This window comes from Pan paniscus, chromosome 6 (genome assembly GCF_029289425.2).
Source record: "Pan paniscus chromosome 6, NHGRI_mPanPan1-v2.0_pri, whole genome shotgun sequence".
Lineage (NCBI taxonomy): Eukaryota > Metazoa > Chordata > Mammalia > Primates > Hominidae > Pan > Pan paniscus.
Window position 1 is genome coordinate 5,526,046 of NC_073255.2, and position 19,472 is coordinate 5,545,517.

At 58.8% G+C, this 19,472-nt stretch overlaps 1 protein-coding gene and 1 long non-coding RNA gene across 7 annotated transcripts in view; one reads left to right on the plus strand and one right to left on the minus strand.

Moving 5' to 3' along the window:
* The window catches only part of PRKAR1B (protein kinase cAMP-dependent type I regulatory subunit beta), a 176,940-nt gene that overhangs the window by 41,637 nt on the left and 115,831 nt on the right, over positions 1-19,472 (minus strand). For all 6 annotated transcript variants that reach the window (XM_003819707.6, XM_003819706.3, XM_057302798.2 and 3 more), the window contains exons 5-7: positions 17,004-17,065; positions 15,797-15,843; positions 5,402-5,560 (exon numbers count right to left, since the gene is read on the minus strand). In XM_003819707.6, coding sequence (XP_003819755.2) covers positions 5,402-5,560; positions 15,797-15,843; positions 17,004-17,065 — 268 coding nt within the window. The remainder of the gene's footprint in view (positions 1-5,401; positions 5,561-15,796; positions 15,844-17,003; positions 17,066-19,472) is intronic.
* Positions 11,303-18,118, plus strand: LOC103786258 (uncharacterized). The gene is made up of 3 exons (XR_611975.5): positions 11,303-11,626; positions 12,435-12,665; positions 17,478-18,118. It is a non-coding gene; the product is annotated as an uncharacterized LOC103786258 (long non-coding RNA).

Here is a 19,472-nt window from a genome sequence, read left to right on the forward strand (position 1 = left end):
CCGCTGCGGGTGCCTGAACGAACCGGGCTTCCTCAGTGACAACGGTCTTTTCAGAAACGCCGAGCCCAGGCCCGTCGGCAGCAGAAAGTGCCGCGTGTCTGCCCCCGAGAGCGGAGAGCGGGCCGGATGCCCGGGGCAGCGGCAGGCGCAATGACCCAGCCCAGGCCATTTTAGATTTCCGCCAGCCATAAAAAAAGCACTTCTTTTGAAAAATAATTTATAATTCACACTGACTGCCCAGCAATTACGCCCAGCCGGAGGAATGCAAGCGTGTTTTGCCCGGGGAGCCTCAGACATTAAAGCCTCGTGCGCCCATCCATCTCTCGCGGCGGGGTGACAGCTGAAGGCTGCCAGGGGCCCCCGGGGGAGGGCCCGGCCCCAAAGGCTGCCCCTTTTGGGATCATGTTCCTTCTGCGGCTGAGACGGTCGGTGAGGCAGGGCTGGGAGCTGGCCTCCGAGCAGGCCGGTGGGCACTGGGACCCCCATGTGGGGGCTCTGCAGTGTGTCTGCCGGCATCCCCAAGGGGGGCTTTGTGTGGGAGAAGGCAGGTGACCCCCATTTCCAGGTGCAGGGCTTCCTCAGGCCCACGACACGGGGAGGGCGGGCGCTAGAAGTGGCTTCTTAACACCAGTGCCACCCACTTCCCATGAGTCGGCCCGGGGGGCATGGGGCCTGGGTCCCGGCCTCAACTCTGCCCCGTCTTGCCAGCACCTACACACAGAAAGCCTGGAAAACTGGAGCGTTGATAACGGCTGCCAGGTGCAGCAGCTCAAGCCTGTAATTCCAGCACTCTGGGAGGCCAAGGCGGGAGGGTCGCTTGAGCTCATGAGTTTGAGACCAGCTTGGGCAACATATCAAGACTTCACCTCTATTAACAGAAAAAAAAGGAAAAGAAAAATATATACAGCAGCCACTTCTCCAGCCTGGAGACGCACTGACAGTGGGGTGAAATGGCTGGTGATGCCTGACCCTCCCCACAATGGCCCCAGATGGCGGCAACACGGCCTCATCCCCTCACACTTCAAAGCCAGGAGGAGCAGATTCACACCACAGCCACGCACCCCCAAAGTCGTGAGGTGAAGCCCACCAGAAAGCCAGCCCCGGCTCCCACGCACGGCTGTGGGGTTGGCAACTTCAGTCTGAAGGCACCGCTGTGGAACCCAGCGTGACAGACCCCAGGGCCAATGAGAAGAGAAAGAGGCCCAGGCAGGCGGAGCAGGGGTCGCCAGCTGTGAACGGTGCCCACTTTTCCTCCCACCAGGGCCTCCGTGAGGTGGACTTGCCAGGCAGGTCCCGGCTCTGGTCCCCCCATGGATCAGGGTCCCCACGTGCACACTGTGGGACCCTCAGCACATCACGGCTGCCTCAGAGCTCCTGAGCCCGCCGTCCCGCCCGAGTGAGGGTGCACACGGGCCCTCCCGGCTGCCGTGGCCTCACGTGGACACTGCAGGGCACTAAGCCCCGGTCGAGGCTCGGGGACCCTCCGTGACCTTAGCAGCGTCCTCGAGGCTACAAGTGACAAACTGCTTGTGCTGAGAAACGGAGAAGCCGCGTCCCCTCCCGGCCCCACTGGCTGTGCGGAGTCACTCTGGACACCGGTCCCCTCCCGGCCCCACTGGCTGTGCCGAGTCACTCCGGACACCGGTCCCCTCCCGGCCCCACCGGCTGTGCCGAGTCACTCTGGACACTGGTCCCCTCCCGGCCCCACTGGCTGTGCCGAGTCACTCCGGACACTGGTCCCCTCCCGGCCCCACCGGCTGTGCGGAGTCACTCCGGATACTGGTCAGCGGGGGCTGAGGGGCGGGGAGGGTCCAACCTCCACCAAAGACTCAGGTTCCAAGGAGTGCTTGGGCTCTGGATACCCCAGCACAGCCTCCACCACAGAATTCTACATCCATTGCTTCCAAACGCCAAGGTCCCGGGTCAGGATCAGGGTGAACAGAGAACTCCAAAGCTTACAAGAAAGAAAAACCAGGCCGGACGCGGTGGCTCACACCTCACACCTATAGACCCAGCACTGTGGGAGGCTGAGGCGGGAGGATCACTTGAGCCCAGGAGTCCGAGACCAGCCTAGGTGGCATAGTGAGACCCGGTCTCCACAAAAAACAATTTTTTTAATTAGTCGGGCACGGTAGCACGCGCCTGTAGTCCCAGCTACTCGGGAGGCTGAGGAGGGAGGATGGCTTGAGCCGGGGAGGCGGAGGTTACAGTGAGCCGAGATTGCGCCACTGCACTCCATCCTGGGTGACAGCGAGACACTGTTTCAAAAAAGTTAAAAAAAACAAAAAGGTAAGAAAGAAAAAGCAAGTTTGGGGAGTGCTGGCCCCGGGCTGGGCCCCTGCCTGGGAGCCTAGAGGTGGGGTCACCCCATCCTTCCTCGGATAAAACGTGAAGCGGTGGAGGAAAGAGACGGGCATCAGGGAGTCTCCCAGATCAGACACTCCGGGATCCTAAACTGGAGTCAGCGTTCACATTTTGGGCGGTGGTCCGCTTCCTGGAGACCCCAGACCGGGTCTCCCACGTCCCCCAGGTCGCAGCACGTCCCAGCTCGGGACTAAGGCAGAAACAGGAGCTGCGTGAGGAGCTCGGGGCCAATACAGAAACAGACACCATCCTGCAAATGCTCCCGTCCAAACCAGCCCGGCGCGGCCAGCTATTCTTAGCGCACAGGGACCCAAAATTAAAACAGAGGAAGCGCCAGCTCCCTCGGCGGTTTGGGAACTTCCCTGAATATAAGGTTCCAGCCACAAAAATCCCACAGCCGGGAGCGACAGGGCGTCAGGGATGGCGGGGAAACGGCTTATGCAACGCCGGGCCAGGTGCGCCCAGAGGAGACGGGAACCGCTGTGCCCTCTTCCTGCCCCAAAACCGCTCCAGCCCCTCTCAGGGGGAGGGTGTCTCAGGGGACCCCTCCCACGCGGCGACAGAGACCTCCCAGTGAAGGCAGGAGTGAGCGGGTTCAGACAGAAGACAGGGAGCGTGCAACTCCTCCCAGGAGGCTGCACATCATCTGCTCTGTGTACTGGAGTATCCCCAGCAGCACAGGAGCCCCACACCCAGGGTGGGCACCCCAGCAATGCCCCACAGGTGCATAAATGAGAAGCTCATGGGGTGCAGAATCTGATGAAACAGCCGCCCCAAAGACTGTGCAAACTCGCCATCCACAAAACACAAGAGCCGGCATCGCCGTGGGGCTGGGACAGGCCAGCGCCAGCAGGACACCGTCTCTCAGCTGGCCCATGGCCATCAAATCCTTGTTCCCCAATCAGACGACGCACTTCCGAGAGGGAAACCCGGGGTTGAACTTGCTCTCCCAGCTCACGGGGCTCCATCCTAAACCATCCCCCAGGACTCTCCCCAGGCCTGCCCTCGGGCGTCCTGGAACTGTGGCTCCCTCCTTAGGAATCACACCCACCCAGGCTGGCCTTCCAGGAGTCAGCCAAGCCCCCTAGAAGACACCAGGCCATTCACCTCCTGCCATAGCAACCAGGCTGGCCTCGGGCATGGAGTGGAGGGAACCATCCCAAGGAGGGGATGGAGGAGAGGCCGAGGACCCCGGCAACACCCACCTGGCTCACCCCCTCCTCGGCCGGGCTGGACCCCGGGACCCCAGGCCCCGAAGGAGAGGGCTCGGAGCAGACGCTGTCCGGGGCTGCCTTGGCAACAAGCCCACCGCCACCAGGTTCTGCTGTGTCACCCCCAACCAGCTCAGAGGAGCCCCTGGCCCAGCGGTCACGGCTGGGTAAGGACAGAGTGGAGGGGTGCGGCCACCCAAACCACAGGCGCTGGCTCCTGGAGGCCTCTGCCCAGCGATGGGACAGAAGGAGCTGAGGAGGAGACCTGAGGCCATAAGGGGACACCCCCAAACTATGAAGGAACCCCAAGACCATGAGGGGACCCCCTAGACCACAAGGGGACCCCAAGACCATGAGGGGACTCCCCAGACCACAAGGGAAATCCCAAACCATAAGGGGACCCCTAGACCATGAGGGGACTCCCCCAGACCATGAGAGGACCCCAAATTATGAGGGGACCCCAAGACCATGAGGGGATCCCCTAGACCATGAGGAGTCCCCCCAGATCATGACGAGACCACCCAAACCACAAGAGGACTCCAAACTATGAGGGTCCCCAGACCACCAAGGGACCCCAGACACTGTGGCAGACCCAGAGCTTCCCAGGACGAATGGCCTCACGGGCTGCTGTCTACGCTCACTGGATGGCCCCAAACCGGCCCAGGGAACCAGGTCCACATCGGCTCTGGTCACAGCTGCCCTCAAGCTCCCACCGTGGCTCCTGAGCACTCTGACAGGGTGCTTCCTGCAGAAGCTGCGGGTCCTCAGCCTGGAGCCCTCCCCGCCCTCTCTGGACAGCGCCTCACTGCCCCACGCGGGAAGGCCTCCTCATCCACACAGGCCCCTCAGCCCTGGCCCAGCCCTGTGCTGCTGTTCCTCGGCCCTCACGCTCCTGGGCTGCTTCCGGCACCCGGGCGTCCTGCCCTGAGGCTCTGCTCAATGCCACCTTATCAGGGGGGTCTCTGAGGCCCCTCCATGGAACAGCAGTCCCCGCACCCCCCCCCCCCCACACACCACTCCGTCTGCCTCCACCTGCTTCTCGGCTTGGTCCTTCTCCACAGGAATCACCCTCTGGGGCTGGGTGTTCACGGCTGCCTCCACCAGGACAAGACTCCAGCTGCCCTGACTGTGTTCCCCACAGACCTGCACCCAGAACAGGGCCTGGCAGGTGGGGTGTGTGCGGGGAGGGCATGGAGGGTCTCCTCTCCCTGGAAAGGGTCCTCCCCGGGCTCCCCACGAGCTCACCTCCAGGAGCCCCTACAAACACCAGCCGTGGCAGCTGAATCGGCCCATAGCGCCCCCGCCGCCCACAGCAAGCACAGGCATACACCCACGTGTGCACACAACACACACAGTACAGGGTACGTGGCTCAGAGTAGATCTGGCCACATATAAGAAAAAAAGCTAAAAGCCCAAGAGTCAGTCCCCACACACAGGAAGCCCGTGGGTGAGCAGCCACCGTGTCGGCAGGGAACCACGCTCCTCACACCTCTTTGCTCCATCACCATGGTGAGTGGGTTTCACGCTCATAGTCACCTCCTGGCCCAATATAGCAGCTGGAGCACCAGCCATCACAACCACAGTCCAGACAGTGGGAAGGAGAAAAGGGAGGACGGTGAAGGGGCCTCCCCAGCCACCTGCTTGTCTTCTAAGACGCTTCCAGAATCCCTCCACCCCTTTCCACTCCTCTCACAGGCCAGATCTGTCAGGGAGGTTGGAAGTGTCTTTTCTCCAGGTGCGTCCCCACCTTGAATACAGCTAGGGTTCCCAGGGACGCCTGGCCAAGGGTGGGTGTTGGCCCCCTCTGTGCTTGGGCACCAACTCACCATAAGGATGCGCCGGTAGCTGTCCCGGTCGATCCCCCAGAGCTTGAGGTCCGTCTTGGCTTTCACGGTCGCAGCCCTGGGGGTGCCGTAGATGAGCGCCAGCTCCCCGAAGCTGCCTCCCTCGCTGATGTTGGTCACCCACTCTCCGTTCACGTACACCTTTGGGGAGCAAGAGAGAGAAGTGTCACGGGGGCCAGGCAGGGTGACCTCCTCCGCATCCCATACAGAAAGTCCCCCTTAGCTCTCTCCAGAAGAGGGTCCCTGCAGGGCGGGGCACAAACCCTTTCGCTCGTGGGCAGAGCCCTGCGTTCCCCAGCAATGGGCCTGTGGACCCCAGTGCCCACCCCACCCCCAGCCCTGCTGAGAGCCACGGTGGGACAGCATCAGACCTCCACAGCAGGAGGGCCGAGCCGCCAGTGCCAATGAGACAATCACACCAGAGGCGGACGCACCCGGCCCCCGCTCTGCGGCACAGCGGCCCCAGCCTGCCTCCCAGGCAGTGTCTGATTCAATCCGTCAACTTCTCACTCAGCCTCTCTGGGCCTCAGTTTCCCTAGCGGCACCGTGATGAGCTGGAGCCTGTGATCCCCACGGGGCTCTGCTCTGGGGACCTGTGTGCTTCCTCTCCACCCCAGGCCATTCCTCTGTCCCCACCTCCACCAGCACACACCACTGGGCCCCGAAGGAGCCGGGCGGCCTCAAGTGCAGACCTCTCCTGCCAGGGCCTCCCTCCCTACAGGCAGCGCCTGAGCTCCTCGGGCTGGAGTCTGAATGGGCGCCCTATGGCTGGGTGCTGCGGCCGAGCTGCGCCTGGGAAGGAGCCCAGACAAGATTCCCTTTCAGCCAGGGTGGGCCGCCGCCCCCGCACAGGGTGCCTACTATGCATTGAGCATCACAGTCGGGTCCGTGAAAGAATGGTGCAGATTGTTTATTATGCAGTGATTATGCAGATTCGGTTACTATAAATTGACACAATACACGCTTTATCCCCTCTGGGTGTCAATGAGCTTAAAGAATAGTTCCCATTGGCAAAGCAGTTCCCATTGGTTGCCTATCGGGAAAGAATGGATTGCGATGAATCATGGAATCAATTCTTACTGAAATCAATGACTCATTATCTGGATAATAACTGAGGCACAGAGTCTTCTATCTGAAAGAAAAGGCCACGCAGGTGTAACTCCACAATTAGGTGCAAGCGAGCGCTGGGGAGAACTGGTCGACCACGAACTTTCGAGGGCACAGGGGCGACTGCTGTGCAAAGGCAGACTCCGCCTGGCGGGGATGTGGGGATCATCTCCACCTGGCCCACCAGGCTCCCCAGTTCCTGGAGGGACGCTGGAGCAGGATTACGGGGCAGAAGAAACACCAGCTTCCCCCCAGTGATCCCCTCCAGGAATCAGAAGATGGCCGTCCTTCCATGGAGCCAGAGAGTACCCACCCGCGCGTGCAGGGATACGTGGAGGAGGCAGCAACTCCAGCGTTTTAGGGGCGAGGGGACCTCAGAGAATGCCCTCCAGAACCTCTGCCTCTTGCTTCTCAAAGGGGACCCAGAGCTAGGGGAGGACTGGCGATGAGGCTGGGGGAAAGGCCTGCGATGGCCGGGGCACAGCCTGGCCGGCGGGCGATGAAGCTGGAGAGGGCCTGCAATGGCCTGGGCACAGCCTGGCCTTCCGCCTCGCAGCGGACACTCCCACTTTGCCTAAGGTTTTGTCAAAACCAGTTTATGGAGGCAGAACTTGCAAATAGGAACGTGCCCAACTCTTGCAGCACAGTGAGTTTCACATCGCTCAGATCGGGGCCTCACAAACTCCCAGGGGACTCTTCCCCAGAGGGATCCGGAGCTCACCCTGTGGGTCTCACCGTGTCTATCCACGCTGCGGGTGACGGACTCCAGGGTCCACAGCACATCGTGCTGCCAGGAGCATCCCTGTACGTGACATGCACGCCTGGGGTGGCACTCACCACTGGCGCAGCTTCAGGAGGCATTCTGCACTAAACACCATCACCCTCCAGCACCCTCCAGACTAAACACCATCACCCTCCCTCCAGCACCCTCTGCACTAAACACCATCACCCTCCAGCACCCTCCACACTAAATACCATCACCCTCCCTCCAGCACCCTCCACACTAAACACCATCACCCTCCAGCACCCTCCACACTAAATACCATCACCCTCCCTCCAGCACCCTCCACACGAAACACCATCACCCTCCCTCCAGCACCCTCCACTCTAAATACCATCACCCTCCCTCCAGCACCCTCTGCACTAAACACCATCACCCTCCAGCACCCTCCAGACTAAACACCATCACCCTCCCTCCAGCACCCTCTGCACTAAACACCATCACCCTCCAGCACCCTCCACACTAAACACCATCACCCTCCCTCCAGCACCCTCCACACTAAACATCATCACCCTCCCTCCAGCACCCTCTGCACTAAACACTATCACCCTCCCTCCAGCACCCTCCACACTAAACACCATCACCCTCCAGCACCCTCCATACTAAACACCATCACCCTCCCTCCAGCACCCTCTGCACTAAACACCATCACCCTCCAGCACCCTCCACACTAAACACCATCACCCTCCCTCCAGCACCCTCCACACTAAACATCATCACCCTCCCTCCAGCACCCTCTGCACTAAACACTATCACCCTCCCTCCAGCACCCTCCACACTAAACACCATCACCCTCCAGCACCCTCCACACTAAACACCATCACCCTCCAGCACCCTCCACACTAAACACCATCACCCTCCCTCCAGCACCCTCTGCACTTCTGTTCCGATGCAGGGGCCTCTTGCTGAGCCACGAAAGCAGTGTGGACTCAGAAGATGTGAATCTGAGGTCGGGAGGGGTTTGCTTGACATGGGAGAGCCAGGGAGGCGGGTGACATCTTGTGCCCAAGGAGGTGAGTGAGCCTCTTGGCCCCTTCAGGGAATGAGGACACCACCCCCTCGAATGGCTGCCCAGGCAAGTGGCAGGACATCCCCCTGCCTTGGCAAAGAGGATGGGGGCCCTGGGAGCAGAGAAGGGTGAGTCTCCACAGAGCCAGCCTGGGACGGCCGCACCTCCCAGCTTTCTGGGATTCTGTCTCAAAGTGGGGATCCGTGGCTGCTGCCGCTGCAGGCAGGACCCAGGGAAGCTGGACCAGGACGCGCTGCCCATGAGGCCTGGAGAAGCCCAAGGCCTCCGAGAGCTCCCTCCGCAGCCTCAGAGGAAGCCATTGTGCGGGTCCCACAGACGGCCAGGGCCACACTGTGCTCGGCCGCCCGGAGGACAAAGGGGCCATCCTTCTCAGGACACTGGCCACTGTCACCACTCCCGGTGCAGTGCGGGCCCCACCCCAGCTGGTACGCAAAGGGGCTACTTCTTGTTGTGTTTCATTTTTTTGTTTTCTTTTTTTTTTTTGAGACGGAGTTTCGCTCTTGTTCCTCAGGCTGGAGTGCAATGGTGCGATCTCGGCTCACCGCAACCTCTGCCTCCCAGGTTCAAGCGATTCTCCCGCCTCAGCCTCCCGGATTACAGGCAACTGCCACCACGCCCGGCTAATTTTGTATTTTTAGTAGAGACGGGGTTTCTCCATGTTGGTCAGGCTGGTCTCAAACTCCTGACCTCAGGTGATCCTCCCACCTCGGCCTCCCAAAGTGCTGGGATTACAGGCGTGAGCCACCACGCCCAGCTTCTCTTCTTTTAAAAGAAAAAACAATGGGGGTCCCCCGCGGGGCAGCATTTACATCCCACCATCAGTGCAGCTTCTCTGGCGCCGAGCTCACACCTGGCTCTGCCCTGCCCCCTGCCCACCTTCACTCGCTCACCCTCTGTGTTTAGAAGTCAATGGTGGGACAGGGGTGCCAGGAGCTGGGGGAGGCGCATGGGCAGGCCCCCCACCCACCTTCACTCGCTCACCCTCTGTGTTTAGAAGTAGATGGTGGGACAGGGGTGCCAGGAGCTGGGGGAGGCGCATGGGCAGGGAGTGTGTAATGCGGACAGAGCTTCAGTTTAAGAAGACAAGAACATTCGGGAAATGGACAGTGGTGACGGTTGTAAAACAACGTGAATATGCTTAATGCCACCGAACTGCACAGAATGGTTAGAATGGTCAGTGTGGCGTGTCTTTTACTACAATTAAAGTAGGGCCGAGGGCAGTGGCTCATACCTGTCATCACAGCACTTTGGGAAGCCCAGGCGGGAGGATTGCTTGAAGCCAGGAGTCTGAGACCAGCCTGGGCAACATAGCAAGACCCCGTCTCTATGAAAAACTTTAAAATTAGCTGGACTTGGTGGTGCACAGCGGTAGTCCCAGCTTCTCGGGAGGATCGCTTGAGCCCAGGAGTTCAAGGCTGCAATGAGCTATGATCACGCCACTGCACTCCAGCCTGGGCGACAGAGCGAGACCCCATCTCAAAAAACGAAAAAACGAATTTTAAAAACACACAGAACACAAGACACAACCTGAATAACATCTGATCAGATCACCAAGCCGAGGCGCCCTGCTCCGGGGTACACCCAGCTGCCTGGCGGTGCTCCCCAGCCCCCCAGAAAGAGCTCTTCCTCCAGACGTGTTGTGTGAAACCGAGGGAAGCCCGGAACGGCCAGCGTCAGTGGGGACGTCGTGACGCCTGGGACGGGGAGCAAAAAGAGGGAGTCGGGATAACAGAGGCCCAAAAACAATCAGGTGAAGAGTCGAGCCCCAAACACGGCTTGGAAGGGAGCTACGTTCCCGGGCCTGCAAAGTCAGCAGCTGAGTGTCCTTTTAAATAGAAATGCTATGTTCCATGAATAAAATACATTGGCAGATATTTTTATACTTAGAAAAGTGGATTATAGCTCTTGGCAACACACGGACGGCAGCAGGCACTTTCGGAGTCTCTGGAAAACCGTAATTCAAACTGAACCTGGTGCTCTTGGCATTTTGTCACCTGGCCGTCCCCCTGGACGCCGCTGGTCAGAGGGCAGCGTCCACCCTGCAGAAGTGGGTGACGTCCACCTCCAAGCTCTGCTGGCTTAAAGGGCCAGGGCCAGGTCCTTGAGGGGACGGCTTCCTGATGGGCCTCGGGCACTTGGCCAGCGCAGTTAAATACCCACGGCAAACGGCCGTCCCTTCCCGCCACGCAGAATAAAACCAGGGAAAACCGCTAGCCTCAGGAACCCACTCGGACCCTGGGTAGCCCTAGTCCTGCAGCCCCGAACCCAGGGTACATCCATCCCATTGCCCCAGGGAGGCGATTTACAGAAACCAGCAAACAACATGCAGCACCCAGGGTTCACACAGCAGCTGGACGGGGCTGCCTGGGGCTGCCGTGCGGCCGTTCCCCCGGGCGCTGAAATAACAGTAATGATTATAATACATATGCCCATAACTCACCCAGGCTACCCAACATGCCACTTTTTCATTCCAGATTCCTTACTGAGCATCCTTTGATTCCCTTAAATGTGGCCTTCACCCACACGGGCCCTGCGGATTTACCCTGCATGAGAAGGGCCTCCCACATCACAGGAGGGCCCCTGCAGGCAGCTCCTGCGCCCGGCCCCGCCCGGCCCCGCTGGGCACTCCCTGACGCCCACCCCTGCCCTGGCTGGAAAATCTGAAGTTGATGGAGGTGCTTGGTGTTCGTGCACAGCCGCCTGGGACTCACGGGACAGCCCCATAAGTCACAGCCGGTTCCCGCAGGGGGCCTGGCCATCCCACGTGAGCCTGTAGCCAGGAAACGGGCATCCACCCACGGGGCTCAGACATCCTGGCCCTGGAGGGCCGGGTCCAGCAGAGGCCTTAAAGCTGCCTTTGTGCCTGACCCGGGGGGCTGGGGAGGGGCAGGGACGGGCAGGGGGAGGGGCAGGGACAGGCAGGGGGAGGGGCAAGGACGGGCACGGGGAGGCGCAGGGACGGGCAGGGGGATGGGGAGGGGGAAGGGGAGGGATTTGCCAGGACAATATATTTGGGGAACTCCAGTTACACGAGGGTGACCTCACTCTTTCCTTTCTCAAAATTGCCTCCCAACGTCCCCGGGCCTGGCGAGAAGCCAGGCAGGACGCCACGACGCGTCGTGTCTGAGAGAAAACCGTCTCCCTTCCACTCAGGCTTCAGCCCCGACCCCACGCTAACCGGGCCAGGGCAGGGGCTGGGCTGGGAGGGGACCCAGTGAACTCAGGGCTGGAGGAAACCGTCCCTGCTTTGAAGTGGCTCCGGCACCGGCCTCTCCCACCGCCCTGTCATGTATGAAGGAGTTACAGACGGCGGCGGGGGGAGGGGGGTCTGTCCTGCTGGAAGGACGGAGGGAAGGGAGATGCCTCACTGAGTCCAGAGGTCGAGGGGTGGGTGGGGTGGGGATTCTGCGAGGATGAGCAGGAGAAGGAGGTCCCGCCAAGGTCGGCCGGGGCAGCAACACCTCCCGGCCCCTTTGCCGAGGTCCTGGCCCAGGTGGGGCTCCCAGGAGCCTGGAGGCCAACGGCGGAAAGACAGGGACCTGATCCCTCCAGCAGTCCCAGCCGCCGGCCCCTCACACCCTCACCTCTCCCAGGAAGTCCTCAGCATGCTGCCGGCTGGGGCCTGGCGCTGGGGCAGGAGGGTGGCCACCCGCGCTGAGGATGAGGACAAGCCTGGGGCGTGGGTGGTGGGCGTTTCCTCTGTGGGGTGGACGAGGCTCTTGCGGTGCGTGTGTTGGGGACAGGAGACGGGGCGGGGCAGCTGCCAGGCAGCCAATGGCTTCCACACCAGGTGCCAAGAGCAGAACCCCAGAAGGGTTATCTCAGTCTTCCCGGCAGCAGTGAGCTCTGTTGGTTTTTCTGAGTAACATGGAAATGGCACGGCTCAGCCACACAAGGGCCTGGGCAAAGGTCACGGCCAGCAAAGAACACAGCCCGGGTCCTCTGAGTCCCGAGTCCACGCGATCCTGACCCGTCCACCACCCTCCTCGAGACACCACAAGTTAGGCGGGAACATAACCTGGGAGCCCCATGTTGGTTTCAGGCTCCACAAGGGATCTCTGGGTAAAGGGTCTGTCTCTTCCACATTGTTCATTTAGGAGAAGCAAAGAACGTGGAAAGCAGAATTCCTGGGGGTGGCCTCAACCCCAAGCCCTGCCGATGCAAACCGGCACCTTGAAGATGCCTTTGGAATTTAACTGGAAGATTTGAATGACATGGGCAGACACAGAAGAGGGAGAGGCATTCCACGGGGGAGGAAAGGCCTCGGTGGGGACCTATGGGGATCCCAGGCCCACCGCAGGGAGGCAGGTCCTCAGTCATCTGCCGAGGTCAGTATCCATCAAAGCCCAGCCGCGGATAGATGAGCTGGGCCTGGCGGGGTCTTGTGGGATATGTAGGAGTTCGTGAGGCAGAACAGGAATGAAAGCAGAGGGGACAGGAGGGGCAGAACCAGAGTCAGGACATTCATTGGCTAATTTCCTGTTCTTGCTCCCTCTCCCCCATTAAGCCACAACCTCCCCCACACCAGAGCAGGCACCAGGTCCTCCTCATCACAAGTGCCAGGCATAAAGCAGGCACTCAATAAACATCCAGGAAGGAGACGGCAGGGGAGGAGGCGACATGATGACTCCAGGACCCAGAGTGGAGGGGATGGGGGAGGAGGTGACACCAGGACCCAGAGTGGAGAGGGCAGGGGAGGAGGTGACACGGTGACACCAGGACCCAGAGTGGAGGGGATGGGGGAGGAGGTGACACCAGGACCCAGAGTGGAGGGGATGGGGGAGGAGGTGACACCAGGACCCAGAGTGGAGAGGGTGGGGGAGGAGGTGACACCAGGACCCACAGTGGAGGGGATGGGGGAGGAGGTGACACCAGGACCCAGAGTGGAGGGGATGGGGGAGGAGGTGACATGGTGACACCAGGACCCAGAGTGGAGAGGGTGGGGGAGGAGGTGACACGGTGACACCAGGACCCAGAGTGGAGAGGGTGGGGGAGGAGGTGACACCAGGACCCAGAGTGGAGAGGGCGGGGGAGGAGGTGACACGGTGACACCAGGACCCAGAGTGGAGAGGGTGGGGGAGGAGGTGACACCAGGACCCAGAGTGGAGGGGATGGGGGAGGAGGTGACACCAGGACCCAGAGTGGAGAGGGCGGGGGAGGAGGTGACACGGTGACACCAGGACCCAGAGTGTGAACTGGAAGAGGGGCTATAAGTAGCATGAGATTTGGGGCTGGGATAAAGCGGTGGGTCCAGTCAGGAACCTGCCCATCCCATACCTCCTGCAGAGGTGGCTCTGCCCTCAGCACTGCTGACCACTGGGCAGGCCTGGGCTGCCAGGGTCTCTCTGGGATCAGCCCTGCCCCATCTGCTGGGGGCTGAGCCCCATTCCCTGCAGCCCCCCATCAGGCCCTGGTGTCTGGATACCAGGGGCCACCTCCTGGGACGGGCCCAGGCCCCAAGACGATGCCCGGCTGGGATGCTGGCCGCATCCTCCTCTGTCTTCTCTATTTCCTGGGCTAGGCTTTTTTTAAACTCGAAGCAAAGCCAGCAGGAGATGACTCTGCGGCCTGGCAGCTGAGCCCAGGGTTGACCCGCCAGTGCCGCCCTCCAGCCTTCCCCCCCACACTTCCTCTGAGGCCGGGCAGTACCCGGGACCTTTGGCACCTGCCTCAGTTTCCATCTCTAGGGGAGACAGGAGCACCCCCACTCCCTGACACAAAGGTCTGCCCCAGAGGCCCTGTCTAGGGGCCCAGCCCGTGGGTTCCGGCTCAGGACAGAGCACACCAGGGAGAAGAGAAACCGGCTCTTTCTCCGCCTGCACGGGCCAGGCCCGAGGCACGTGCCCCTCGCGGGGAGGCGGGACCCCTGAGTCATTTCCTGTGCTATCAGCTCCGGAAGCAGAGTGGGCCTGCTCAGGTTCCCAGAAACACAGCGCGATGGGGGACAGACTCCGCGGCTGCCACGGAAACAAATGAGTAAATGCCCTCCCCAGAATAGCGTGGCCGGGACAGAGGCACAGCCACCGGAGGCCAGACCTCGAAATAGCTCGTGCTGGGCAGCCGGGGGTGGCGTTGCCTGCACGGAAGAGTGCGGAGGCCACCTCCTGGGGCAGGTGGACAAGGAGAAGGGCAGGCGGACAAGGAGAAGGGCAGGCAGGCATCCCAGACCCAGAGAAGACTCAGCCAGCCTGGGAAGCAGTGACTGTCTCGGGTAGCAGAACCCCCAAAGCGTCCTGCACTGTGGGGGCTTCCAGTCTGTGTGCAGAAAAGCCGTAAAGAGACGGTCTCATGAGATGTCATCACCACGAGCCGCAGAGGGTCCTACAAGGGAGGCGTGGGACATGTCTGCTGATGCCCACTGGGAAGTGACATTTAGCAGAGAGCAGAAGGAGAAGCAGGAGCTAACGGGGTTCCCGGCAGAGCGGGGGACACACACCAAGGCCCTGAGGCCGCCAGTGCAGGCGGATTCCAGGAACCGAGGGAGGATGGTGTCACTGAGGTCCTTCCCGCTGACTCCGTAGGGGCTCGGGCCTGATTCAAAGGGAAACAAACTCCTCGCGGGTGTTTTCCCAGAGGCTGCGCCAACAGCTCCGCACCAGCAAGGTCAGGCCGCCGTGCGGGGGGCGGCCTGCGGAACAGGAGCCCAGCGGGGGACGGGGGGGCCTCAAAGCCTTCACACCAGAGCACCCAGGCTCTAAACCGGACGGCAGAAGAGATGGGAACCAGAGGCTCTGGGCAAGACTGGGCTGCGGGGCCAGGGGTGATGTCATGTGCCGTGCGTATGTGTTTATTTACTTAGTTTTATACATATATGTATCTATTTTACACATACACATACACATGGCCTGGCCATGGGGCACGAGACGGGGTCTCCAGCGGAGGGGAAGCTTCTCCTTCCAAAACAGTGGGAGCATCTCGTAAAAGATGCTCTTGAGACAAGCGTGGGAAGATGACACAGTGAGACCCGACTCACGGCTGGGACGTTCCAAGTTGGGAGCCAAACGCAGGCGCAAAAGGCAGCCGTTGTTTGATCGTGAAGTTGTCGGTCCTAGGGGGTCTCTAAGCACATCGCTCTCCCACCCACTTTGAGATGTTAACATCCCATGTGGGTGAGCCTGGTGTATTCATCGGCCTCGGATCTGGAGACGGCGCTGGGTCAATCAGAACCGCCCTGGCCAGCACCCAGCAGTCCCAGCCCGGGGGCAAGCGGAAGACAGCGGCCCTGGAAGACCTGAGGCCGCTGCCGGCACCTGCCAGCATCACCCTCGTTTCCCTCTGCACTTTCTCATATTCCCATATTCTCTTCTAAGAGACAGCAGTTGCATTTCTGGATTAAAACACTAGGAATACGGCACTCAGCGCAGTGTTTGTTGGGGGCCTGGTGCTGCCTGGAGGGCAAGTCTTCACACCCGACATGCAAAGACGCGCTATTTTCCAAAGACAAGTTAGCGACACTCACATCCACTTCCCCTTGATCAATGACATAGAAGTTGTCTCCTTCATTCCCTGTAACAAAAGAAGAAAGTCAACAGATACAAAGTACATCCAGACATACAAGTTACAGTTTCTCTTGCAAACGACTTTCGCAACACTGTTGCAGAGACCCTGGTGGCAACATCCTGGGTGCTACCAATTCTTTTTAATGACAAGATTATACAAACATTGAGATAACTTGTTAAAGAGCCTGTTCTTAAGTTTCATTAGTGAACTTTCTCTAAACAATGAGAGCTGTTTTTCTTTTTGTTTGTTTTTTGTTTTTTTTTGAGACGGAGTCAGGCTCTCAGCTCACTGTAACCTCCACCTCCCAGGGTCAAGCGATTCTCCTGCCTCAGCCTCTGGAGTACCTGGGATTACAGGCACCTGCCACCACGCCCAGCTAATTTTTTTGTAGTTTTAGTAGAGATGGAATTTCACCATGTTGGCCAGGCTGGTTTCGAACTCCTGACCTCAGGTGATCCACCCGCCTCGGCCTCCCAAAGTGCTGGGATTACAGGCGTGAGTCACCGTGCCCGGCCTCACAATGAGAATTTTATGCTTGTATGTGTGTGTGTGTGTGTGTGTGTATATATATAATTTTATATTACTTTAGTTTTATACATATGTATATATTTTATTTATATTTACTTAGTTTTATACATATATGTATCTATTTTATACATACACACATATGTATATATGTGTACATATATGTATACATGTACACACACATGTGTGCACATATACGTGCATATATATGTACACATATGCATATTATATGTGTGTATGTATGTACAAGTCTATACATATACTTTTGAAATTTGAGACAGTCTTACTCTGTCACCTAGGCTGGAGTGCAATGGCGTGATCTCAGCCCACTCCAACCTCCGCCTCCCAGGTTCAAGCGATTCTCCTGCCTCAGCCTCTGGAGTAGCTGGGATTACAGGCACCCGCCACCACGCCCAGCTAATTTTTATTTTTAGCAGAGACAGGGTTTCACCATGCTGGTCACCTGGACCACCAGGCTGGTCTCGAACCCCTGACCTCAGGTGATCTGCCCACCTCAGCCTCCCAAAGTGCTGGGATTACAGGCGTGGGCCATCGTGCCTGCCCTTATGCTATTTTTTTTTTAAGTGCATAGTCCATTTTTCCCCTCTGGACTTTGGCTCCGAGGAGCAGGCAGAACGTACCTTGCTGTATAACGGTCTCCCCAGCAATGTGAGTGACAGGGAACATGGCATCGAATATGTCACTGAAAAGCAAAACACGCCAAATTAGGGCTGCAGGCAGCACAGGGACATTTAAACCCTTCCTCCCCTCATTTCACAGTCTTGTGTAAATCGCTTCACAGTCATCGGGGAAAATGAGAAAATCCATGAGAGTTCAAAGAAGAAAATTGAAATCCTTCATGACCCGAGGGCCGGAGATGGCACCGCCAGCCCTGGGCACACAACCTCCCAGCCCCATTTCTGTTCTGTGCACAGACGCAGTTTGCTGTTTTGGTTTTTACAAAAATGGGGTCACGCCATACATGCATTTTGAACTCCATTTAGAAAAACAAAAGTAACAATAGATTGTGAACATTCTCCCATCGGTAAATACAATTCTACTAGAATACAACCAGCAATCTTGATGACATGTTTTCTGCATTTTTTTCCTTTCAGGGAGAACACTTTCAGTCGAAGGAGAAGCCTGGGACCCTTGACACAGAAGTGACATGTGCATTTGGAACCTCTCTGTGGAAAACACAGACCCTTCATGACACGCAAACTCGAAGCCGGTGAGGCCGAGTCTCAGGGCTGCGCCAACCAGGAAGCCTGGCTGTCCAACGTTCCAAATCTGGATGTGAAATGGACCATGCAGACAGGACCCAAGGGGTATGGGGGAGCTGGCAGAGGCACCCGGGAAAAGTGGGGAAGCACCTGTCGGCCAGGAAGGTAGAGAGGCACCTACCCCAGAACACGGTGCCAGCGTCACACTCTTATTAACAGATGCAATAACCACCTTCGGAGACTGGACCCCTCAAAGAGCACTCAGCCCACAATGTGACGCAGAGAAACCAGAGACCCAGGCAGGGAGTGCACCCACGGGGACACTCCGAGGGCGGCCTCCTGCCTGCCCTGATTACTTAAAAAGGAGATTCTTGGAAACCTTTGCGGGCCCACAGGTGCACCCTGACTCCCAGGGATGGGGGCTGAGCCACCCAGGAAACAAATATGAAATCAAAGATCCAGACAGCCCTGACCCTCCTGATTCCAGGGTCCATAAATAAGTCATTCTTAAAATAGTGGTTGTTTTCTCTCTATTTAAGAAGTGCTTCTTTTTTGAGTCCTTGTTCCCAACTTCCCTGGCAACTCAGTTTCCTGTTTCCTCCGGGAGCGGGGCAGAACTGCAGGAGAGGTCAGTGTGTGGCAGGGCTGTAGGGAGGGCCGGGGGGCCTCCACTGTCCTCCCACCTGGGGAGGGATCAGTGTGTGGCAGGGCTGTAGGGAGGACTGGGGGGCCTCCACTGTCCTCCCACCTGGGGAGGGGTCAGTGTGTGGCAGGGCTGTAGGGAGGGCCGGGGGGCCTCCACTGTCCTCCCACCTGGGGAGGGATCAGTGGGTGGCAGGGCTGTAGGGAGAGCTGGGGGCCCTCCACTGTCCGCCCATGGGTGGTGGGGCTTGGCCATGCTGCCCCAGCCCCAGCCCCAGTCCCGGGCACCTGGCCCCGGTGGGGACACTTCCTGGCCACGGCCTCCCTGGCGCACGCATCTGCAGGAGCCGCCCTGGCACCGTTCTCTAAACTGCATTTCTTCAAAACCACAAAGTATGGGTTCTCAGAATGAACAGACCTTTAAGAAATCATTTTACAATTCCTCCCTCTTTTTTAAAAAAATATTTCAACTTATAATGGTAAAATATCCCATTAAATGCCTTAAGTAATCAAATGGACACTGTGTACCCCCCACCACCTGGCTCAGGACCCTGCTGCCTCCACCGCTCTCTCCTGGAAAACTGTCCAGCATCACAGCTGCGGCTCCAGCCTCCTCCGGGCCCAGGTGTGGAGGGCAAGTGCTGCCTCCACCACCCTTGCTATGCGTCTCCACTTCACACATGGGCATCCGTGACCACACGTGTGCACCCGTGAAAAGCGTGCATTTCCAGTGGTGTCTGCATCATTTGCATATCACTGACAGAAAGATACCCTTTCACAATTCTATTCTCCCTCCTGACCCATATTTTCTGAAATGCACCTGGGTGAAAACATAAATCTGGAAGCTTCTTTGCTCCTTTTACAGCTGCCTAGTATTCTTTTTTTTCTTTTAAGAGATGGGGTCTCATTTTGTTGCCCAGGCTGGAGTATAGGGGTGCGATCACAGCTCACCACAGCCTCCAACTCCTGGGCTTAAGGTGTCCTCTCACCTGAGCCTCCCAAGTAGCTGGGACTACAGGCACGTGCCGCCACACCTGCTTATTTTTATTTTTTATTTTTTAATTGATGGGTCTCGCTATGTTGCCCAGGCTGGTCTCCAACTCCTGACCTCAAGCAATCCTCCTACCTTGGCCTCCCAAAGTGCTGGGATTACAGGCATGAGCCGCTGCACCCGCCCTGCCTGGCATTTTCTATATGAAAACCCTCGCTCCTTCACCTGTTCCTGCCCAGATGGACGTTTCCAGT